At 42.5% G+C, this 25,569-nt stretch overlaps 1 protein-coding gene across 6 annotated transcripts in view; it reads left to right on the top strand.

Moving 5' to 3' along the window:
* hipk2 (homeodomain interacting protein kinase 2) overlaps positions 1–25,569 on the top strand; it is a 281,102-nt gene that overhangs the window by 60,790 nt on the left and 194,743 nt on the right. For all 6 annotated transcript variants that reach the window (XM_072913916.1, XM_072913917.1, XM_061970148.1 and 3 more), the window contains exon 2: positions 4,047–5,202. In XM_072913916.1, coding sequence (XP_072770017.1) covers positions 4,047–5,202 — 1,156 coding nt within the window. The remainder of the gene's footprint in view (positions 1–4,046; positions 5,203–25,569) is intronic.

The following is a 25,569-nucleotide window of genomic DNA, read 5'->3' as shown; positions in this document are numbered from 1 at the left end:
AACTATTCATCTGTTTATTTTATTTTACTGCTTGTGTGTAACAAGTTTTCTTTATGTATATTTTTTGCTGCTGAAATTAATCAGGCGTTCATTTCCCATAATATGAATTAGTTATGGAGTAATTGGTGGATAACTGTACCTGGAACACCCCCTTTCCATCGCAAGACTCGATATTCCACCCCCTCTTGGTGTGACGTCACCTACAGAACTGGAGTAAATGTGGATAAAGTCATGCAAATCTATTATTGTGATCACTTAAGTACTTTCTATTCTATTCTATTCTATTAATTGCATGTGTTTGTTGCCCTGGTCCATGATTACTTCAAAACTGATATGATTAACATTATGAGCAAAAAAGAAATACAAAAATATCACCATTTACAGACTTCCTGTCTGTGCTCTTTCAGTATTTTCTTTAGCATCTTGAGAAAAACATCAGTAGAAGAGGACGCAAAATAAAATACTACCTAATGTTTCTCTCCTGTTGGGTCTGCTGTTCTGACTCAGTCTTTCTCCCCTCAAGGGGGCTCCTACTTTCTCGTTATTGCATTTCGCTTAAGTCTTTTAAATTATTTCCATCCAAACTCCGACCAAAACCCTTCTTTTTCGAAGTCAGTATAATCAAAATGATCGCTGCAAATTACACTACGCTCGCTTGGTCCGTCCCATTTTGCACAAGTCAATTGGACCGAAGAGGTCCATATCTTCCTCATATTCCTATTATTTGGAAATGTATGCAGGCTGACCCCTTCTTTTGTTGAATTGCTAGAGGCTGCAACAATGCACCTGGCAAGCATATTTGATAATTCCTTCAAATTCTGCACAAAAATATTGTGATCCGAGGTGAAGAATCTACCAACACGCATACTCGTCAACAGGAATGTGCAGGGAGCGCGTGCACACATACAAAAATAATTTAAGAGAAGCAACTAACAATTTGCAGTCGTATTGTTGTTATAATAGAATAAACATGCAATGACAGCTAACACCAGCTATCCAAGTTGCTATTATTAGTCCATGATTACTTCAACACTGATATGATTAACATTATGAGCAAAAAAAATACGACAATATCACCATTTACAGATTTCATGATCTACCATCTCCATTTCAGCCTGTGTTTCCTCGTACTTTTTAGTATTTTTTTTTTTTGCATCTCGAGGAAAACATCAGTAGAAGAGGACACAAAATAAAATACTACCTATTTTTTTTCTCTTCTTGGGTCTGCTGTTCAGACTCCCCTCAAGGGGTCTCCTGCATTTTCGTTATTGCATTTCGCTTAAGTCTTTTAAAATGTTTCCATCAAAACTCCGACCAAAACCCTTCTTTTTCGAAGTCAGTATAGTCAAAATGATCAATTGGACTGAAGAGGTCCACAACTTCCTCATATTCCCATCATTTGGAAATATATGCAGGCTGACCCCTTCTTTTGTTGAATTGCTACAGCCTGCCATCGTGCCCTCAGCCTTCCCGGTAAGGTTTATTCAGGTGTACTGGAGAGGAGGCTACGCCGGATAGTCAAACCTCGGGTTCAGGAGGAACAGTGTGGTTTTCGTCCTGGTCGTGGAACTGTGGACCAGCTCTATACTCTCAGCAGGGTCCTTGAGGGTGCATGGGAATTTGCCCAACCAGTATACATGTGCTTTGTGGACTTGGCGAAGGCATTCGACCGTGTACTTCGGGAGGTCCTGTGGAGAGTGCTCAGAGAGTATGGGGTATCGGAAGGTCTGATTGTGGCGGTCCGCTCCCTGTAAGATAAGTGTCAGAGCTTGGTCCGCATTGCCGGCAGTAAGTCGGACACGTTTCCAGTGAGGGTTGGACTCCGCCAAGGCTGCCCTTTGTCACCGATACTGTTCATAACTTTTATGGACAGAATTTCTAGGCGCAGTCAAGGCGTTAAGGAGATCCGGTTTAGTGGCTGCAGGATTAGGTCTCTGCTTTTTGCAGATGATGTGGTCCTGATGGCTTCATCTGGCCAGGATCTTCAGCTCTCACTGGATCGGTTCGCAGCCGAGTGTGAAGCGACTGGGATGGGAATCAGCACCTCCAAGTCCGAGTCCATAGTTCTTGCCCGGAAAAGGGTGGAGTGCCATCTCCAGGTTGGGGAGGAGATCTTGCCCCAAGTGGAGGAGTTCAAGTACCTCGGAGTCTTGTTCACGAGTGAGGGAAGAGTGGATCGTGAGATCGACAGGCGGATCAGTGCGGCGTCTTCAGTAATGCGGACGCTGTATCGATCCGTTGTGGTGAAGAAGGAGCTGAGCCGGAAGGCAAAGCTCTCAATTTACCGGTCGATCTACGTTCCCATCCTCACCTATGGTCATGAGCTTTGGGTTATGACCGAAAGGACAAGATCACGGGTACAGGCGGCCGAAATGAGTTTCCTTCGCCGGGTGGCGGGGCTCTCCCTTAGAGATAGGGTGAGAAGCTCTGCCATCCGGGGGGAGCTCAAAGTAAAGCCGCTGCTCCTCCACATCGAGAGGAGCCAGATGAGGTGGTTCGGGCATCTGGTCAGGATGCCACCCGAACGCCTCCCTGGGAGGTGTTTAGGGCACATCCAATGGGTAGGAGGCCACGGGGAAGACCCAGGACACGTTGGGAAGACTTTGTCTCCCGACTGGCCTGGGAACGCCTCGGGATCTCCTGGGAGGAGCTGGACGAAGTGGCTGGGGAGAGGAGGGTCTGGGCTTCCCTGCTTAGGCTGCTGCCCCCGCGACCCGACCTCGGATAAGCGGAAGAAGATGGATGGATGGATGGGCTACAGCCTGCAACAATGCACCTGGCTGGCATATTTGATAATTCCTTCAAATTTTGCACAATAATATTGTGATCCGGGGTGAAGAATCTACCAAAACGCATACTACTCAATATTGAATTGCCTCCAGTCTTCTGTATGTGTTGACAGCAGGGTGATGCAGGCCCACCCACATTTGGGAGCTAAAAGTGGTTGTTCCAAAATGGGCTGGAACTCATTAGAAAACTACTAAAAAAATACTACTAAAATCACCACCTTTGTCTATTTCTGGGAGAATTTTACATATTTAGGTCCAGAATTATGAAATAAGTGCCAATGTTGTCTGCATTAGAGGGGCCCATTAATCGGATTAAAGGTGCAGTTTGCATCTTGCTCACTATTATTTTTCAAGGCAAAAAAATATAACAAAACCAGCACCGGCCAGCTCATGTTTCTAATAGTGGTTTAACAAAACACATTTGTTTTACAATTGTCTATAATTTTCACAATTACTAAGTTTATGTAGTACATTTTTTTGTCGACCCGGATAAAATGATTGGTGTTTAAGGCAGTCTCTCAACCTTTCTTGTCAACAGGAATGTGCAGGGAGCACATACAAAAACAATCTAAGAGAAGCAACTAACAATTTTTGTTATAATAGAATAAACACTCAATGACAACCTAACACTAGTTATCCAAGTTGCTATTATTAGCTAACAACACCTAAAGCTAATGTGCGTGGACGTGTTACGTACATACGTAGTTACGTCATTATATCCGAGAAGCCGTAACATGGCGGAGTATACTGTGTAAATTACATTGGAAAGTTAGCGCCCCCTACGCATCTGTGTAAATGTTGCCAACAGTCCCTTTAAGTTAAAGTCCCAACGATAGTCACTGATGTGGTGAAATTACCCTCTGCATTCGACCCATCCCCATGTTCACCCCCTGGGAGGCAAGGGGAGCAGTGAGCAGCAGCGGTGGCCGTGCTCAGGAATCATTTTGGTGATCTAACCCCCAATTCCAACCCTTGATGCTGAGGCAATGGGTCCCATTGTTATAGTCTTTGTTATGACTCGGCCGGGGTTTGAACTCACGACCTTCCAGTCTCAGGGCGGACGCTCTAACCACAAGGCCACTGAGCAGGTTAACATGCTGATGTATACATATCCGCTTGGTGTTTTAATGACCTGCTCTGACCCAAGCTGTCTTTATTTAAAACTTGAAGCTACCACTCATGTTTCATGGACTCTGAAATTCCTAACCTCTCGTTTTGCTTTCCCTGCTCCTCCCCTCTTGTTCACTCTCGTCTCAGGTATGGCCTCGCAAGTGCAAGTGTTCTCCCCTCACACTCTTCAGACAAGTGCCTTCTTTAGCGTGAAGAAACTGAAGGTGGAGCAGAGTTGCAACTGGGATATGACAGGGTACGGCACGCACAGCAAAGTCTACAGCCACAACAGCAGCAAGAACGTGTCGGCCCTGAGCGGCCCCTTCGGCATTAACAGCTCTCTGCAGGTAGCCAGCTCCACCCTTCCCTACGAGCAGGCGCTCATCTTCCCGGCAACCGCAGGCCACATTGTGGTGGCCTCAGCCAGCAGCACTTCAGGGGCCATAGGCTCCTTGTTGGCAAGCGGGGGTGGAGGCAGCAACGGCAGTGGAGGGGGTGGCGGTGGAAGCGGCGTCGGGGTTCACAATCTGACCCGCCGCAGCACGGTCAGTCTCCTAGACACCTACCAGCGATGTGGGCTTAAACGCAAAAGCGAGGAGCTCGACAACAACAGTAGTGTGCAGATAATAGAGGAGCACGGTCCACTGATGATCCAGAACGGAGCAGCCAGTGGCGCCACAGTGGCTACCGTGGCCACCGCCGCCTCCACGGCAACATCTAAGAACAGCGGCTCCAACAATGAGGGGGACTACCAACTGGTGCAGCATGAGGTGCTCTGCTCCATGACCAACACCTATGAAGTGCTGGAGTTCTTGGGGCGAGGAACTTTTGGGCAGGTGGTTAAGTGCTGGAAGAGGGGCACCAACGAGATCGTGGCAATCAAGATCCTAAAGAACCACCCGTCTTACGCGCGGCAGGGTCAAATCGAGGTCAGCATCCTGGCGCGTCTCAGCACGGAGAGCGCGGACGATTACAACTTTGTGAGGGCGTACGAGTGCTTCCAGCACAAGAACCACACGTGCCTGGTGTTTGAGATGCTGGAGCAGAACCTGTACGACTTCCTGAAGCAGAACAAGTTCAGCCCACTGCCGCTAAAGTACATCAGACCCGTGTTACAGCAGGTGGCTACAGCGCTGATGAAGCTGAAGAGTCTGGGTTTGATCCATGCTGACCTGAAGCCGGAGAACATCATGCTTGTGGATCCGTCTCGACAGCCCTACAGGGTTAAGGTCATTGACTTTGGCTCAGCTAGCCATGTGTCTAAAGCTGTCTGCTCCACTTATCTTCAGTCCAGATACTACAGGTAAGTTCCTAAGCTTGATTCTGATATTTGGTCATGAAGTTGAATCTCTCATTCAGGTATTGTTTGCCAAATGATGATGTTGATGGTGATGGCTGAGTCGGTGCTGCCTCTTCAGTAATGCGGTCGCTGTATCGATTTGTTGTGGTGAAGAAGGAGCTGAGCCGGAAGGCAAAGCTCTCAATTTACTGGTCGATCTACGTTCCCATCCTGATCTATGGTCATGAGCTTTGGGTTATGACCAAAAGGACAAGATCATGGGTACAAGCGGCCGAAATGAGTTTCCTCCGCAGGGTGGCGGGTCTCTCCCTTAGAGATTGGGTGAGAAGCTCTGTCATTTGGGGGGAGCTCAAAGTAAAGCCGCTGCTCCTCCACATCGAGAGGAGCCAGATGAGGTGGTTGGGGCATCTGGTCAGGATTCCACCCGAACGCCTCCCTAGGGAGGTGTTTAGGGTACGTCCGACCGATAGCAGGCCACGGGGAAGACCCAGGACTCGTTGGGAAGACTATGGCTGACTCCTCGGGTTTCCCCGGAAGGAGCTGGACGGAGTGGCTGGGGACAGGGAAGTCTGGGCTTCTCTGCTTAGGCTGCTGAACCGCGACCAGACCTCGGATAAGCAGAAGAAAATGGACGGATGGATGATAATGATCTTGAGTAGTTTTCAGAATTTCTTGTAGATATAGTTGAGACATGCAGGACAAACTATTTCCAAAACAATAGCAATCCCTAACACTAATCTTGGCGTCTCCTGCACTTTAAGCCCGCCCATCACCATGGATGACTCCCATTTCCCCCGGGATATAGATGAAGGGTCAGCCTGAGTTCTCCTGTAATATGTGCCTGTAATCCCCACCAGACGACCTTGCATTAGAACCAGATGACTCCCTGGGAAGAAGTTTTTTTCTTCTACCTTTCATGCAGACTTTTCAATCAAAGTAACAAAAAAAAAAGGAAGTGTATTAAGTTTGAGCTTGGACAGTGTTGATGTTGACACAAAGTGACACTTGGCCTGGTGTCGGGGCTGTAGGAGAGCAGGTGTGTCACGACAGTACCCGTCATGTACTGTATGCACATGCCCACCCAAACGACCACACCACACGCTCATGCCAGATGGTGGATCTGTAACCGGTATTCTGTCAAGAGAATATATGAAAGCATTTAGATACTGTATATGTGTGACTGACGCTGCATGAACATAGAGAGTTCAAAAACAATGGCAAAATAAAGTTCGACATGATTTGGAGGAGATCTGTCACGACATTGACTCGTCTAGGGTGTACCCCACCTTCCGCTCTAATGCAACTGAGATAGGCTCCAGCCACCCCCGCATTCCCGAGTAGGGACAAGCGGTAGAAAATGCATGGATGGATGTCAGGGCATTGTTGCAACCCGATGATAGGTGGCGGTGCAGAATTCTGCTTTTGTTTATAGTTTATAGCACCACCTGTTGTTTGGAATGAACGTTTGATCTTTTGAATGGGGGAAACAAATCACATTTCAGAAATATGAATGTATAAACGGACATGAAATTTATGTAATTTTGTGGATTATTTTGAGTTTTTCTGTTGATTTCTATTGTACAATATAGCAGTTTGTCATTAATAATGGAAGGATCAGGGTTGATGGCATTAATTATAGGACACATACAGTTGTGGTTAAAAGTTTACATACACTGGTGAAGGACATAATGTCATGGCTGTCTTGAGTTTCTAATAATTTCTACAACTCTTATTTTTTTGTGATAGAGTGATTGGAGCACATACTTGTTGGTCACAAAACACATTCATGAAGTTTTGTTCTTTTATGAATTTATTATGGGTCTACTGAAAATGTGACCAAATCTGCTGGGTCAAAAGTATACATACAGCAATGTTAATATTTGGTTACATGTCCCTTGGCAAGTTTCACTGCAATAAGGCGCTTTTGGTAGCCACCCACAAGCTTCTGGCAAGCTTCTGCTTGAATTTTTGACCACTCCTCTTGTCAAAATTGGTGCAGTTCAGTTAAATTTGTTGGTTTTCTGAAATGGACTTGTTTCTTCAGCATTGTCCACATGTTCTCAATGACTTTCGGAAGGCCATTCTAAAACCTTAATTCTAGCCTGATTTAGCCATTCCTTTACCACTTTTGACGTGTGTTTGGGGTCATTGTCCTGTTGGAACACCCAACTGCGCCCAAGACCCAACCTCCGGGCTGACGATTTTAGGTTGTCCTGAAGAATTTGGAGGTAATCCTCCTTTTCCATTGTCCCAATTACTCTCTTGTAAATCGCCAGTTCCATTGGCAACAAAACAGGCCCAGAGCATAATACTACCACCATTATGCTTGACGGTAGGCATGGTGTTCCTGGGATTAAAGGCCTCGCCTTTTCTCCTCCAAACATATTGCTGGGTATTGTGGCCAAACAGCTCAATTTTTGTTTGATCTGACATCACATAGACAAAGATAAGACCTTCTGGGGGAAACTTTTGTGGTCAGATGAAACAAAAATGTTCTTGTTATTATTATTACTCAACTAAATAGTGCATGTAATCATACCAAGTGTGTCAGCATGGCTAAACTTTCCTACCAGGTATGTGTTGTGTCTCTTGAGCATCACTGCAGGCAAATAGTGAAGTCATAAATGTTCTTGTTCTGTTGGAGTGATGAGTAAGGCACAGCAGAAGGTTCATCCTTTTAATTCTTCTTTAGAAAGAGCAGAGAGAAAGGAAAACCAAAAATTGGACACGGAAAAAAAAGCGATCAAGGAGACATACTTTTTTGGTGTGCGTGTGTTTCTGTTTTTCATTCTTGAAAGGCTTTCCACTGTACAACACATACGGCGTCATCAACAGGGGTGTTTGATTGATCGTGACGACTAAGTGGAGTCTGAGCTCACGGGACATGGTCACTGCAGCGATGAGGTTTGGGCAGTGAACACACTTTTGGCTGCGGGTACATTTCGCAGGGTGTTCAAAAGCTCAGATGAGAGCATTAAACTGTCTTTGATGGTTTCAGATGAGAAGATGGATGGTTTTTTGGCGTGTTGCATGGTTTCTCTTACAGGTTGCTGACTACACACGCCTGTCGTTTGGCAGCTCCGACTGGCTTTGTGTTACCTTGTTTCCCCCGCATTAGCCAAAACATTCCTCTTTCATCTTTTTGAGCTTGGCTGAATTAAATATTTGTCTTTGTGCGCTGATGTTTTAGGTTTGTTTTTCCTCCTTTGATTGATGAGGTGAACTCACATAAGACTGTAATAATGGTTCAGCGGCATTGTGGGTGCAGCATATTTGCATTTTTCCTCCACTTTATTCGTCTCGTAGCGTGAGACAAAAGTAATATCCAGTTCCGGTCCATCATAGATATTGCATCTTCAGACTTTTTCCTCTCCCATCTTTTTTGCTGGGGGTTTCATACCCTTCATTTGTATGTCACGCAGAGTGTGCGTTTGTTTATGTCCGCGTACACATTGTAAGAGCCTTGCAAATGAGTTATGGATTTTCCACAACGTTGACTCATGCAAATTTGAAAAAGCCAAATTCAAAGCTGCTATTTGCAAGAGCAGCTCTCGGCGTGTCTCCAGTTTGGGTTTTGTTTGCTCCAGTGCCTGTTGATTACATATATGGTCCTCACCTGTTAACTATTACAAAAATGGAATGTTACCTGGAATGATAAATTCGTCATTAGGAGTGCTGTTTCTGGTATTTTGAGTCAGTTTGGGGGGGGCATAATGAAAAAACTTTTAACCCTTTTTTAAATAAAATAAAAATGTTGTAAATATATCATTGTAGGTCTTAGAGGGTTAATGGATGTATTAAAACGTGTCTATAGTTGACAATGTCAAGACAAGTTTTCATCATGTCCGATCATTAACTATCAAGGACGATTATCTTTGTTCACACTACATACAAGTGAACAAAACGCATACTTAGCCATACATGTCACACTAAGGGCGGCCGTATGAACAACGCCAGCACTGTCATAAACATGTGCCATTAAGTGAAACCATACTAAACAACAATGACAAACACATTTTGGGAGAATATTTGCACCGCAACACAACATAAACACTACAGAACAAATTCCCAGAATTCCCTGTAGAACCAACTCTTCCGGGATGCTTCAATACAAACAAACGCCATCGGTGGATCTATACTTAACATCCACTGTAATGATACCACGTACAATAGCGTATTTAGTTGATACTACTATGATTACATCGATATTTTTTAGCATCACAAAATCTTCTTTCGTTTTTTTTAAATGTATGTTATGTTTATAAACTCAGGAAATATGTCCCTGGACACATGAGGACTTTGAATATGACCAATGTATGATTCTGTAACTACTTGGTATCGGATTGATACCCAAATGTGTGGTATCATCCAAAACTGATGTAAAGTATCAAACAATAGAAGAATAAGTGATGATTACATTTTAACAGAAGTGTAGATAGAACATGTTGAAACAGAAAGTAAGCAGGTATTAACAGTAAATGAACAAGTAGATTAATAATTCATTTTCTACCAAATAATAGAATGATAAACGACACAATATGTTACTGCATATGTCAGCAGCTAAATTAGGAGCCTTTGTTTGTTTGCTTAGTACTAAAAGACAAGTTGTCTAGTATGTTCACTATTTTATTTAAAGGGGAACATTATCACTAGACCTATGTAAGCGTCAATATATACCTTGATGTTGCAGAAAAAAGACCATATATTTTTTTAACCGATTTCCGAACTCTAAATGGGTGAATTTTGGCGAATTAAACGCCTTTCTAATATTCGCTCTCCGAGCGATGCCGTCACAACGTGACGTCACATTGGGAAGCAATCCGCCATTTTCTCAAACACCGAGTCAAATCAGCTCTGTTATTTTCCGTTTTTTCGACTGTCTTCCGTACCTTGGAGACATCATGCCTCGTCGGTGTGTTGTTGGAGGGTGTAACAACACGAACAGGGACGGATTCAAGTTGCACCAGTGGCCCAAAGATGCGAAAGTGGCAAGAAATTGGACGTTTGTTCCACACACTTTACCGACGAAAGCTATGCTACGACAGAGATGGCAAGAGTGTGTGGATATCCTGCGACACTCAAAGCAGATGCATTTCCAACGATAAAGTCAAAGAAATCTGCCGCCAGACCCCCATTGAATCTGCCGGAGTGTGTGAGCAATTCAGGGACAAAGGACCTCGGTAGCACGGCAAGCAATGGCGGCAGTTTGTTCCCGCAGACGAGCGAGCTAAACCCCCTGGATGTCTTGGCTCACACCGTCCCTTAAACTGGACAGATCAGCTTTCAGGAAAAGAGCGCGGATGAGGGTATGTCTACAGAATATATTAATTGATGAAAATTGGGCTCTCTGCACTCTCAAAGTGCATGTTGTTGCTAAATGTATTTCATATGCTGTAAACCTAGTTCATAGTTGTTAGTTTCCTTTAATGCCAAACAAACACATACCAATCGTTGGTTAGAAGGCGTTTGCCGAATTCGTCCTCGCTTTCTCCCGTGTCGCTGGCTGTCGTGTCATTTTCGTCGGTTTCGCTTGCATACGGTTCAAACCGATATGGCTCAATAGCTTCAGTTTCTTCTTCAATTCCGTTTTCGCTACCTGCCTCCACACTACAACCATCCGTTTCAATACATTCGTAATCTGTTGAATCGCTTAAGCCGCTGAAATCCGAGTCTGAATCCAAGCTAATGTCGCTATAGCTTGCTGTTCTTTCCGCCATGTTTCTTTGTGTTGGCTTCACTATGTGACATCACAGGAAAATGGACGGGTGTTTATAACGATGGTTAAAATCAGGCACTTTGAAGCTTTTTTTAGGGATATTGCGTGATGGGTAACATTTTTAAAAAAACTTCGAAAAATATAATAAGCCACTGGGAACTGATTTTTAATGGTTTTAACCATTCTGAAATTGTGATAATGTTCCCCTTTAAGGACAAACTTGCAATAAGAAACATGTTTAAGGTACCGTGAGATTTTTTTTCTTAAAATAAAGCCAATAATGAAATTTTTTGTGGTCCCCTTTTTTTTTTAGAAAAGTACCGAAATACATTTTGGTACCGGTGCCGGTACCAAAATATTGGTATCGGGACAACACTAGTGCTGGGGTAAACAATGTTGTTTTTTGTAAAAGCAACACTTTAGATGCAAATCTCTATTGGTTCTTATTAGATTGTGCAGGTGGACCTAACGTTGTGGCTGCTAAGTGTACAGTATCTGAAGACTTTATTTTGATCCGGTATTTTCCGCTCCCCCTGCGTGTTGTTTAAAGTTGATGAAGTAACAGACGCAGCTCCCTCATCAAGATTGCACCTCAACAGATAAGCGGATTTTTGCCTTACCTCAGTTGGATATGTCCGCTATACCTTGTCGGGCAGAGGCCTGGCGATAGAAGGAAGTGAAGGAAGCCGGTCTTGTGGCAACATTTGACAAAGAAAGGGAAACGTAAAATACAGTCAGTCACAATAATAGCTTTTATTACTGTGTTTCTGAGTCTCTGACATGATTTCCACCTGGGACTTGATACCTTTTTGCAGTGAATGGAATGCAGCGCTTTCAACTCAATTATTCGGGATAATCCACACAACCTGATGTCAGCGGTTTAGGAGCGTGTAGGAGTCGGGTGGATTATGCACAGTAACAGGAAATTTCTGGGCTTCAGACAAAATTGCATTTATCCCCGAAATCAAATCTTTATTATGGAACAGCAGAATGCCTTTGATTATTTATTTATTTGTTTGCTTCTCAGCATTCTAACAATTATTAGTCCACACTTTTTTCATCCTCCTTCTTTTTCCACGTTATTAATCCAATCCACTTTCAAAATTGTCGGCTCAATCATAGTCACACACACACACTATGTGTGGTGAAATTATCCTTTGCATTTGACCCATCCCCAAGTACACCCTCTGGGAGGTGAGGGGAGCAGTGAGCAACAGCGGTGGCCGCGCTTGGGAAGAATTTGGTGATTTAACCCCCAATTCCAGCCCTTGATGCCGAGTCCCAAGCAGGGAGGTAATGGGTCCCATTTTTATAGTCTTTGGTATGACCCGGCCGGGGTTTGAACTCACAACCTTCCAGTCTCGGGGCGGACACTCTAACCACAAGGCCACTGAGCTACTTTTGTTTTCTCCAAAATTCCCACATTTGTAGGGATTCTACATTTTCAAATACATTTTTTCACACTCCAAATGAATGGACAATTTCTCGACCGGTTCAAACCGTTCCAAAATCAAAATGTTACTTGCTAATGTTAGTCAAGTTTTAGCAATTTTTTTTTGTTTATATACACATCCGAGTTGGGGAGGAGATCTTGCCCCAAGTGGAGGAGTTCAAGTACCTCGGAGTCTTGTTCACGAGTCAGGGAAGAGTGGATCGTGAGATCGACAGGCGGATCGGTGCGGCGTCTTCAGTAATGCGGACGCTGTATCGGTCCGTTGTGGTGAAGAAGGAGCTGAGCCGGAAGGCAAAGCTCTCAATTTACCGGTTGATCTACGTTCCCATCCTCACCTATGGTCATGAGCTTTGGGTTATGATCCAAAGGACAAGATGACGGGTACAAGCGGGTGAAATTAGTTTCCGCTGCCGGGTGGCGGGTCTCTCCCTTAGAGATAGGGTGAGAAGCTAAGCCATTCCGGGAGGAGCTCAAAGTAAAGCCGCTGCTCCTCATCGAGAGGAGCCAGATGCTACATTTTAGTATGCTAACATTAGCCTGGTAGTATGCTAGCTTTTTTTGCTCATTTTAAGTTAAAGTTAAAGTGCCAATGATTGTCACACACACACTAGGTGTGGCGAAATTATTCTCTGCATTTGACCCATCACCCTTGATCACCCCCTGGGAGGTGAGGGGAGTAGTGAGCAGCAGCGGTGGCCGCGCCCGGGAATAATTTTTGGTGATTCAACCCCCAATTCCAACCCTTGATGCTGAGTGCCATGCAGGTGTATATCCAAAAGTCATACTGTATATTTTCTTACTTGATGCCATCTGGCTAGCGTGCTATCTCGGGATGATATCGTTCAAATTTTTATCGATACTGATACCAATATTAATATTCCTTACCGATACCGGTAATCATCTTGACTCTGACTCGTACTATATGTAATTGGGGTAGATAAAGATGTGGAAAAAACATTTGTATTACCATTATTATTAGCACTAGAGTTTGTACACCACCAACATCGGGAAACATCTCACAGCAGGGACGTCTTTTATCAAATCCTGATTTTTAAGTCTTACACAAGTCAGCTAAGTGTTCAGATGGCAACTAGAGACCTGTCAACGGATGCTATAATGCTTCAGAGCAACTTCATGGATTATTATATTACTTCAAGGTTTTACTTATTTTAGTGGATTAATATTGGCCTGTGGATTACTGGATCGCTAAGATGACGCATTGACTACTAACTGACACTAACCCTTATTAGCGTGCATGACTTTGGAGGAGAAAATATCTTTGTGTTACACACTTTTGTGTGGTGTTGCTTTGTTATCTGTTGTTATTTCAAGCTGATTTCTTAAGCATGAGCAACGGCGGCGGAGGTGAATGTAACAGCGTGTCATAATTACCACAGTCAGCTTGATAAAAAAAGAACACAGATAGCAACATCATTTGTCCAGAATCTTAACGGTCCTCCTGGACCGACCCAATTTTAGAACCGAAAAATTCCAGTACAGGGTATACATCCCTAATGCTAACTGTTAGCATTTCAGTTCAGCTTTGGCTTTTTAGCGTTGACATGCAATTTCTACCAAAACGGCAGCGGCGTTTCTGGGTGTTGTTGGTAAATGGCTTTCGCTTTGCATAGTAGAGTTTTAACTTTCACTTACAGATGTAGCGACAGATTGTAGTTACTGACATTGGTTTTCTGGAGTGTTCCTGAGCCCATGTGGTGATATCCTTTACACACTGATGTCGCTTTTGATGCAGTACCGCCTGAGGGATTATTTATTTATAAAAGAGACATTAATGTTAAGTTAAAGGTGTTTAATGATAATACAAGCATGTTTAACACATATAAATTCCTTTCTTTCACGAAGACAAGAATATAAATTGGTATAATACCTGATTCTGATGACTTGATTGTAATCAGACAGTAGTGCTGATAACGTCCGCATTTTCAAATAGAGGAGAAAAAAAAAATCCTCCTTTCTGTCCAATACTACATGAAAGTGATTGTTTTTTCATCTTATTTGTCCAGCTTCCACACTCGTTTTTATACACTTTACGAGAAATACATTGACGGCAAACTCCGTATTTTGCCAGCTTGTGCACGCCGGCTTTCTGAGACTCTTATTTTGTTAGCGCAGGCAGGATGAATCAGGGCTTTTATTGTGAAGACAGGAACTGTCTTTAGAGTTTTGACGGCAAAAAAGTGTTTCCTCGCCTTCCTGTCGGTCGTTTTTTTCTTAATAATGATCTGGCAGCAGCCAGCCTCATCTCTTAAGACCCTTGGATGTTGTGAATGTCAATCAAGTGACGAAAGTGACGTCTTGGTGAAGATTGATGATTTTTAGGTCTATTTTGTTAGCGCAGGCAAGATGAAGCAGGGCTTTTATTGTGAAGACAGGAACTGTCTTTAGAGTTTTGACGGCAGGTGCGGCGCGAGAGTCTGTTGAAATAAAAAGTGTTTCCTCGCTTTCCTGTCGGTCGTTTTTTCTTAATAATGATCTGGCAGCAGCCAGCCTCATCTCTTAAGACCCTTAGGTGTTGTGAATGTCAGTCAAGTGATGAAAGTGACGTTTTGGTGAAGATTGATGATTTTTAGGTCTGTTTTTTTTTATGCCTGGCTGACGACCGACTGACACACCCTCCGCCATCGACCGGTAGCTCGCGATCGACGTAATAAGCACCCCTGGTCTAAAAAAGCAACCTCTACATTCTGCTGTACATACATTGCTCATATATTTATAGTAGGGGTGTAACGGTACACAAAAATTTTGGTTCGGTACGTACCTCGGTTTAGAGGTCACGGTTCGGTTAATTTTCGGTACAGTAAGAAAACAACAAAATATACATTTTTTGGTTATTTATTTACCAAATTTGCAAAATCTTCCACCAAAAATATTTTTCTTAGTGGAATATTTGATGTGATGTAATCGGAACCTTGGATAGGTCAATGATTCGTTATAACATTGATTTTGATTCAATATTATGTTTTGAGCAATGACAGTTTGAAAGAAAAAAAAACAGCTTTGTTTTATTAGTCAACATTGCAACTTTTTCTAAATTACATTTAACCTTTCAGCTTTTTTATTTCACTTTTGTTATGTTTTTGTTTATTTTAAAAGTATTTAGAGAATGTGCCGTAAGCCTTTAAAACATTAGCTGTGGGCCGCAAATGGCCTTCCGGGGCACACTTTTGACACCCCTGCTATAGATAATAAAACATTAAATCTGATAAATCTATGGATAAAAAGCAGAGCCTGGCGACGCATGCGCGTTTATCATAACTCTCTCGCTCTCTCTGTCTCTGCCCCTCCCTCACGAATGCTGCTGCGCGCACAATTTGTTTTGTTTTCAACCCCTTCTTAGCCCTGAACGTACATTGAAAATACACGCAACCCTAACTGAAAATGCCGGACATTTGAGGCATTTAAGAAACTCCGCCCTGACAGCTCCGCAAAAGAGGACATGTCCGGTGAAAAGAAGACGTATGGTCAGTCTATCCTAGCCCGTTAGCTGCTAGCATGCCGTGTTTTGTGCCTCGGTGTGCATTGTTTACACAACGTGCGTTACGCTACTTAATATGTCCGTGTGGAAACTCGTTCGGTACACCTCCGAACCGAACCGGAACCCCCGTACCGAAACGGTTCAATACAAATACACGTACCGTTACACCCCTAATTTATAGTTCTCCTTATAATGGCAAAGACAGGTAGGATCTTCGACACCCGCAAGGCTTATATGTGGTATCTTTAAAGGGGAACATTATCACAATTTCAGAAGGGTTAAAACCATTAAAAACCAGTCCCCAGTGGCTTATTTTATTTTTCGAAGTTTTTTTCAAAATTTTACCCATCACGCAATATCCCTAAAAAAAGCTTCAAAGTGCCTGATTTTAACCATCGTTATAAACACCCATCCATTTTCCTGTGACGTCACATAGTGAAGCCAACACAAACAAACATGGCGGAAAGAACAGCAAGCTACAGCGACATTAGCTCGGATTCAGACTTGGATTTCAGCGGCTTAAGTGATTCAACAGATTACGCATGTATTGAAACGGATGGTTGTAGTGTGGAGGCAGGTAGCGAAAACGAAATTGAAGAAGAAACTGAAGCTATTGAGCCATATCGGTTTGAACCGTATGCAAGCGAAACCGACGAAAACGACACGACAGCCAGCGACACGGGAGAAAGCGAGGACAAATTCGGCGATCGCCTTCTAACCAACGATTGGTATGTGTTTGTTTGGCATTAAAGGAAACTAACAACTATGAACTAGGTTTACAGCATAAGAAATACATTTGGCAACAACATGCACTTTGAGAGTGCAGACAGCCCATTTCAGGCGCGCTAAGAACATATATTTTTCCACGATTTCAGCACTCAGGTTAACCATACCTAAATAGACACAAAATACTGCATTACACAAGACTACCCGAATGTACTGGAATGATTGAAAAAAATAAATGTTTTTAAGCTAAATTATTGGTAAAAACAGTTTATGTATAATCATTTACGTAAAACCGCGAGTAATGAATACATTTTTCATCAATTAATATATTCTGTAGACATACCCTCATCCGCTCTCTTTTCCTGAAAGCTGATCCGTCCAGTTTTGGAGTTGATATCAGCATCTGCTTTGAGTGTCGCAGGATATCCACACATTCTTGCCATCTCTGTCGTAGCGTAGCTTTCGTCGGTAAAGTGTGCGGAACAAACGACTGACCATTTCGTCGGCTTTCCCCACAGCCTCGTATTTTGAACAAATTTCGTCCAATTTCTTGCCACTTTCGCATCTTTGGGCCACTGGTGCAACTTCAATCCGTCCCTGTTCGTGTTGTTACACCCTCCGACAACACACCGACGAAAGTGAGAAAATGGCGGATTGCTTCCCGAGAGCGAATAATAGAAAGGCGTTTAATTCGCCAAAATTCACCCATTTAGAGTTCGGAAATCGGTTAAAAAAATATATGGTCTTTTTTCTGCAACATCAAGGTATATATTGACGCTTACATAGGTCTGGTGATAATGTTCCTCTTTAATACCTGCTCAAATATGTATCTGTCTTTATCAGAGGCCGAGGCAGCGCTTGGTAAGACAAGCCCTTTCCCCATCTGTCTGTCTGCTGCCAGCAGCACTCAGCCAGGACAGGCGTTCCAGCACATTGACTCTGCCACCATGTGAAGAAGCACCAAGGGCGTCTTAATACACGGGGCTGCATGTTAGTCACTGCTCTGTGACGCGTCCGTCGATTGGGCGCGTACACGGCAGAGATGTGCAGAACGCTAGTTAAACGTGGGTAAGGGGCCGCTCCATAGCCAAGGTGAAGCAGTGACGCGGTTCTAGCTACAGGTGCTGCACGTCACAGGATGCTCAGGGACAGGACGTGAGTGGAGACAGCAGGGCGATGGGAGAGTGCGTGTGTGTGGGAGGTCGTTTGTTTTGCTTTCCTTTCCTGTGCCTGGAAATGTGCTCTTTCCCCTCAAGCAAGTGGCACATTATTACTATGCAGATGAGCTTTTGTCATGTTCAGCCTGGCTGAATAGGTGCACTTTCTTCTTGACTTAGGGTCTTTGACTTGCTGGATTTTTATTTAACCCTATACCAGGGGTCGGCAACCTTTACCACTCAAAGAGCCATTTTGACCAGTTTCACAAATTAAAGAAAACAATGGGAGCCACAAAAACTTTTGAAATATAAAATGAAATAACACTACATACAAAGTTTATTTTTGCTTTGTGCTATGTATAAACCAAGGGTCTCAGACACGCGGCCCACACCTTAATATGAAAATTAAACGTTAATGCGGCCCGCGAGTTTTATATGAATGGCGCTTGACAGCGTCATACTTGTCAACCCTCTCGATTTTTCCGGCAGATTACGAATTTCAGGGCCACTATTCTCTCGAACGTGCCGTGATGATACAGCATTTAGCGCCCATTCCAACCAGCGTGCCGTCCCAGCCACACGTTGTATGGGGCTTCTCCTTGCTCACGTAAGTGACAGCAAGGCATATTTGGTCAACAACCACACAGGTTACACTGACGGTGGCGGTATAAAAAACTTTAACACTCTTACTAATAATGCGCCACACTGTGAACCCACACCAAACAAGAATGACAAACACATTTCGGGAAAACATCTGCACCGTAACACAACATAAACACAACAGAACAAATACCCAGAATCCCATGCAGCCCTAACTCTTCCGGGCTACATTATACCGCTACCAAACCCCGCCCTCCTCAACCGACGCACGGCGGGGGAGGGGGGGAGGGGGGGTTGGTGGTAGCAGGGGTGTATAATGTAGCCCCCCCCCCCCCCCCCCCCCCCACACGGTGCGCCCCCTCCCTTCCCGTATCCTGACTCTTTTTGGACGTCACCACATCAAAAAATCAACACAAGATGTCAAAACGGCCAAAACTGTCAGGTGCCCAGGAAAGAAAAAAGAGAAAAGAAGAGGAGGAGAAACGAGAAAAGACAGAGGTAGCAGGTAGGTAACGTGAGCCTACATGAAATTATTTGTCTGTTACAGAATGTGATAGTAACCTGGCTTTTTAGCATTAAGCTAATGTTACATGATTCGGCAATTGCTAATCAATAAATAGCTAGTTCTGTTTTAACGTCGGGTTAATATTGTGAAGGGGGCTAAATTGTTATGGAAAATAATAATGTAACGTTAGGTAATTACAGTACTCCCACCTTACATTCCTCAGGGACATTTGTATTAGATCTTTTAAGCAGGTGTTTTTTGTTTACATTTTTATTGCCTTCTGGTTAGCTAATGTTTGCCCTGCAGGTAATAGTCACTTTTCCACCCCTTTATATATTAGGTATAGTTGTAAGTAAAAAAAAAAAAAAGGTCAAAGACAAAGCTATTCGGTTTCTTGTGAGTATATACACTTCACTGCCGATGTGTGGGGGGGGGGGGGGCACCACCTAAAATCTTGCCTAGGGCGCCAGATTGGTTAGGGCCGGGCCTGATCCCAACCCCTCTCACTCATTCCACATTTAACATAAACAATATAATACAAGAACAATACTATACAAACAAAAACAAGAAAAGCTCCTGTACACTAACAATACAATAGTACCACTGTTACTATAAAACAAGACAAGACGAGACAAAACACACACACACACACACACACACACACACACACACACATACACACACACACACAGGCCCAAACACTCTCCGACCATACACCTCTCTCCCATCGCTCTGTGCTGAGGGCATCACTCTCTTTCCTCCTCGTACTTCTTCAGTACTTCTTTTTTAAACAGTCTTTTAAATGTAATCATGTTAGAACAGGTTTTTAACTCGTCCCCTAAGTTGTTCCACAGACTGACTCCACGCACTGAAATGCACATTGATTTTAAAGTTGTTCTAAATTTAGGAAAATATAATTTGTTGTTTCCTCTTAGACTGTAACTATGGTGAGCATCTCTATCCTGGAATAGGTTTTGTATATTGGATGGTAGAGAGTTTTGGGATGCCCTAAACATAATTTGAGCAGTTTTAAAATTGATCACATCGTGCAGTTTAAGTTGCTTTAACTCCATGAATAGTGGATTTGAATGATGTAAGTAGTGAACATTGGACACAATCCTAATGGCCTTTTTCTGCTGAGTGACTAAAGGCTGTAGATGGGATTTATAAAAATGTCCCCAGACTTCAACACAATAGTTTAGATATGACATAATAAATGAATGATACAATAAAAGCAGAGCATTGGTGTTCAATAAATGACATGATCTCCTCATCATTCCAACACATTTAGCAACTTTTGTCCTCAGGTAATTTATATTGGTAAGCTATGAAGCCGCACCGCTTGATGGATTGTCGGCGCATTAAACATACGAGTATTATGGTGTGTGTATACGGTAAGACATATTATCTGGCGTTTTGTTTCGCAATATTATGCAAAAGCAACTTTTCTTACCTTCTGGTACCTGCTAATCTGTATTTGGGATCTGCATAAATCCTAAAAAATTGCGCGCTTCCGCCTTTGTAGTCCGGGACGAATCCGTAGTCGATAAGCTTCTTCTTTTTCTCTATCTTCTTGTTATGGGACATTCGCCCTCCGCTGTTGCCATTTCTAATATAAAGTAGTGTAAAGTTACATTACTACATTATTAGTTACATTATTCACCCTTTAGTTATTAGAGAAATTCGGTTGTTGTTTCTGGGTGAGGAGCTGCTCCGGTATTGATTGAAGTAAAGTCTGAATGTCATTAAAACCGTTAGCTCCACCTTTTGACACTTCTTCTACCCCCGTCCTTGCACGCGACACCGCTACAACAAAGATGACGGAGTGAGCCACGTAAATAAGACCGCCCACAAAACGGCGCATCCCGTAGCGACTGACCAAAAGCGGCTTGAAGATGATCTGTAAAACATAATCTATGCAACATTTTGACCCAAGAACCACCATTACATGTTATGTAGACCACAAGGAAGTGTTTTCCATTTAGAAAAAAATATTAATAATATGACTCCTTTAATGCACCTTATAATCCGGTGTGCCTTATATATGAAAAAGATCAAAAATAGACCTTTCGTCGGCAGTGCGCCTTATAATCCGGTGCGCCCTATGGTCCGGAAAATACGGTACTCGGGGTGTCCTGATTCCATATTAATATCCAATATCAAAAACACAGAGGTGGGTAGTAACGCGCTACATTCACTCCGTTACATTTACTTAAGTAACTTTTTGAAACAATTGTACTTGTTAGAGTAGTTTTAATTAGGGCTGTCAAACGATTAACATTTAGTCGCGATTAATCGCATTGTTCATAGTTGCGAAAAATCGCCGATGGGTATAATTTTTCATCATTAACAAGCGTACCACCATATAATTCATATTGCTGCATGACAATGTTTTAACCTCCTCTATTAATTAATAAAATGTAATATTGAGCCTGCTAATCATTCTGTAATTGAGGACTTGACCAGAACATGTAAAAAAAAAAACAGTTTACACAATATTCCCGCCAGCCAGAAAAAGACTATATTGTAGGGATGTTACAATAAGCGGTAATAAAGACGGCGGCAAAACTCCCAACGGTTAGTATAAATGTTCAAACACAGAACACATAGTGTCTTCTGCAGTGGACATTTGTGTGGATGGATTGGTACCTTTTACCTTTGAACCGATATGGTATACCAATTCTCGGTACCTAGGAATCAAGAACGGTCCCAATTTTTGGTACTTATTTGTGTGGTCATGTGTTAAAAAAACGTTGATTTGTTTCTTAATAAAATCTATTTTTATTTAATATTTGAAAAAATTGCTGATTATGATAACTGTACTGTCCAATTGTTTTCTTTTAATCTTGTTTTCTTTCACTTCTAAGTCTTTTACAAGTATTATATAGTAGACTTTGCATGCAGTTATAATTCCAGGACATTAGATGGCAATGGTGGACTACTGTGTGTTGCCTTAATAGGAAGTAGTCTTTGCCATTAAGCTGAATGTGCCAGTATTGTTTTTGTTGTGCCCTACAAAGCATTTATACTGTAAGTATAGTACTTACTTCACACCAGTGTCAGGCTTGTCCCTGACAGTTTGGCTATGTTTTAGTTTTTCCCTCTGCGTTTGTCTTTTGTTTCCTGTCTTTAGTTCCTGTCAGCACTCTTATTTTGGTTATTTCCTGATTGTCTCCCTGAGTGCTTTTTCCCCTCAGCTGTGGCTGATTGGCACCGGGCCACACCTGGTGTCAATCAGCCAGCTGCTATTTGAACCTGCCTTCCCATCCAGTCTGTGCTGGATTATTGTCATTCGTACTTGTCAATGTCAGTGTAGCTGTAAGTGGTAGCGGTAAGCTATATATTGTAGATGTTTGTAGCTTGCTGTCTTTTTGTTCCTCGTCTTCCAGTTCCTGTTTTCCTGGCATCCTGTTTCCTGTTCCTAGTTCCTGGTTTGTGTTTTTTTCCTTTATTTTATGAACATTAAATCATGTTTTCCTGGATAAAGCCTGCCATCTCTGCATCTTGGGGTTCGTCACCAACAACTCACTGTGACAACCAGGTGTTTAGTTGTAATGTGCATCTTCACTACCAAATTTGGAGGTGTTGAAATTGCCATGTAAAATCACTCATGCTAAGTAGCATGTCTATGGCAAAGCCATTAGCATTGAGCTAGCACATTTTGAAAAATGGAGCCTTACTCTACATTTGGTTGTTTTCTACAAGTCATGCTGGCTTTGTTGTTATGAAACATTGTGGCATCGCCTGGAGGCAGTCTGACCGAGTCCGCTCTAAGTCCTGCTTGAATGCCTGTGTCCCCGCCAGGTGTTTGAGCCGGTGTTTAGTCTGCAAATGTATCAACATATGCCACCGTTTGATTTTATTTGAACAGTGCCGACGGAAGGCGGTCAGTGTCTATTAAAGTACAGAATTGGATACTTGTAGCTACACTGTAAAAAAATGACCGTTAGAAATAACAACAGTAAAACACTGTAAAATCAAAAAAATTGTTTATCACTGCAGTAAATGCAGTGGATTCCTGCAAACCAAGAAACAGTAGACAACCTACATTACTATGGTTATAATACATAAAAAACAAATGACTTTACTGTAAAAAGAATGGAAAATTGTACAATGCATTTGCAAATACCGTGATGTCATAAGCAAGCAAATACTCTAACATTCACGGTATTATTATTTTGTCGAAATTAATGATTTTGCAGATTGTACATTTAAATTTACTGCATACCTTAATTGTTTTAGGGGTTTGTGTTTAAGCATTAGCCTCGTTAACCTTTGGCTAACAACATGTTTTCTTGTATTTTTGTAGCAAGTCGTTTCAGACATTGAGGGGTTATGTCTATGTGCTTCATTGCAAACTGCATGGAAATGAACCACGCTGTGTGTTGGAACTGGTTGCAAACAACTATTTAACAGATAGGGAGCATTTAAGGCTCATTTTAATAGTTCACTGGAAGGAAAGTGTTGCGGAGGGCCGTGTTGTGAGTTGTCCAGTCAAAGGTTGTACAAATACTTTCAAGTTAAAACACTCTTGGACCGCTTACATGTCTTGGGTACACAGGCATTTTGCAGATACTAGTATTGGTGAAAGGGCGCTGTTGTTAGCGTTCGTGCCACACAGTGAGAAGGTCCTGGGTTTGATTCCAAGGCTTCGGGTCTTTCTGTGTGGAGTTTGCATGTTCTCCCCAAGACTGCGTGGGTTTTCTCTCCGTGTACTTCGGCTTTCTCCCACCTCCAAAGACATGCACCTGGGGATAGGCTGATTGGCAACACTAAAATGAGCCCTAATTGGTTTTACAGTGAATTCCTGGCAACCACAGCTGCCAGTATACATTCTAGCGTTTTCTTTGTGAACAGGTTAACAATATATCAGGTTTTCATAGTAACTCACCATAAGCAAAAATAAGTGTAAGATTTACAGATTCAACATCAACATACCGTAATATCCTATATATCAGGGGTCCCCAAACTTTTTGACTCAGGGGCCGCATTGGATTAAAAAAAGGTGTGTGTGTGTGTGTGTGTGTGTGTGTGTGTGTGTGTGTGTGTGTGTGTGTGTGTGTGTGTGTGTGTGTATATATATATATATATATATATATATATATATAGGTTTCTGTGGTTTATCCGTTATAAAGTGCTCATTACATTATAACGGATAAACCACAGAAACCTATATATATATATATATATATATATATATATATATGTATATATATATATATATATATAGGTTTCTGTGGTTTATCCGTTATAAAGTGCTCGTTCCTGGGTAGAGCGGAATATACTGTTAGGTCAGGAAAAAACACAGAGGCTATTTCATCACTACAAGCCTGTTTCGCAGGTTTCTCTGCTCTTCAGGGGATTTTATTGTACAATCCACTGAAGAGCAGAAAAGCCTCTGTTTTTTTCTGACATAACGTGTATATATCCATCCATCCATCCATTTTCTACCGCTTATTCCATTTTGGGGTCGCGGGGGGCGCTGGAGCCTATCTCAGCTACAATCGGGCGGAAGGCCGAGTACACCCTGGACAAATCGCCACCTCATCGCAGGGCCAACACAGAGAGACAGACAACATTCACACACTAGGCAATTTAGTGTTGCCAATCAACCTATCCCCAGGTGCGTGTCTTTAGAGGTGGGAGGAAGCCGGAGTACCCGGAGGGAACCCACGCAGTCACGGGGAGAACATGCAAACTCCACACAGAAAGATCCCGAGCCCGTGATTGAACCCAAGACTACTCAGGACCTTCGTATTGTGAGGCAGACACACTAACCCCTCTGCCACTGTGCTGCCCCACATGTGTATATATATATATATATACGTATATATATACATATATATATATATATATATATATATATATATATATATATATACTGTATATATATATATATATATATATATATATATCTGTATATATATATATATATATATATATATATATATATATATATATATATATATATATATTCGTCACGCACTAATTGACTAAAAGCAAGCGCACTTGCCGCACGCTCGCCCAACGCTGCGGCGCGAGCGCAATGACGTCACGTTATTGATGAGAAAATGCATTTTTAGACGATATGATTTGCCTGAGCGGCTAGGTGACCCTGAGAGTAACATGCAGTAGAAAATAGATTAGAAAGGACAAATCAAATTAAAAAACTTGACACTTCCTGCGGGCCAGATTTTGGACGCTGGCGGGCCGTATTCGGCCCGCGGGCCGTAGTTTCGGAACCACTGATCCAAATTTTACTACTGCCGGGTATTTTTTCTATACTTTTATTGTAATATTTTCAGAATGTTTTTGTTCTATTTTTGGCCAAAGTAAGCCAAAAAAAAAACAATCTGAAGTTGCCTTTATTTTTTATTTTTAATGCCATGATTTTTAATAATCCGGCCCGCGTGTGCGCAGATTTCCCTTCATGCGGCCCCTGAGCTAAAATGAGTTGGACACCCCTGATGTACAGTATTACAGTATATGTAACAGCTGCAGCAACAACAAAAAAGGGCAGCATCAAATATAGAGTAGATCCAGCAGAAAATAGACATTATAAACAAAGAGAGGTAGCCAACATAGAAGCGATCGGACAAATTGAAAAAAAATTAGTTTGTAGTTTGGGGACCCCTGCTCTACATTGTGACTGTATTTTTCACAGTGAATTCCTAGGAACCACAGCTGTTGGTATTTTAGCGTAAATAGTGCAGATTT

This window comes from Nerophis lumbriciformis, linkage group LG10, assembly GCF_033978685.3.
Source record: "Nerophis lumbriciformis linkage group LG10, RoL_Nlum_v2.1, whole genome shotgun sequence".
Classification (NCBI taxonomy): domain Eukaryota; kingdom Metazoa; phylum Chordata; class Actinopteri; order Syngnathiformes; family Syngnathidae; genus Nerophis; species Nerophis lumbriciformis.
This window is presented reverse-complemented; position numbering and strand designations above follow the sequence as displayed.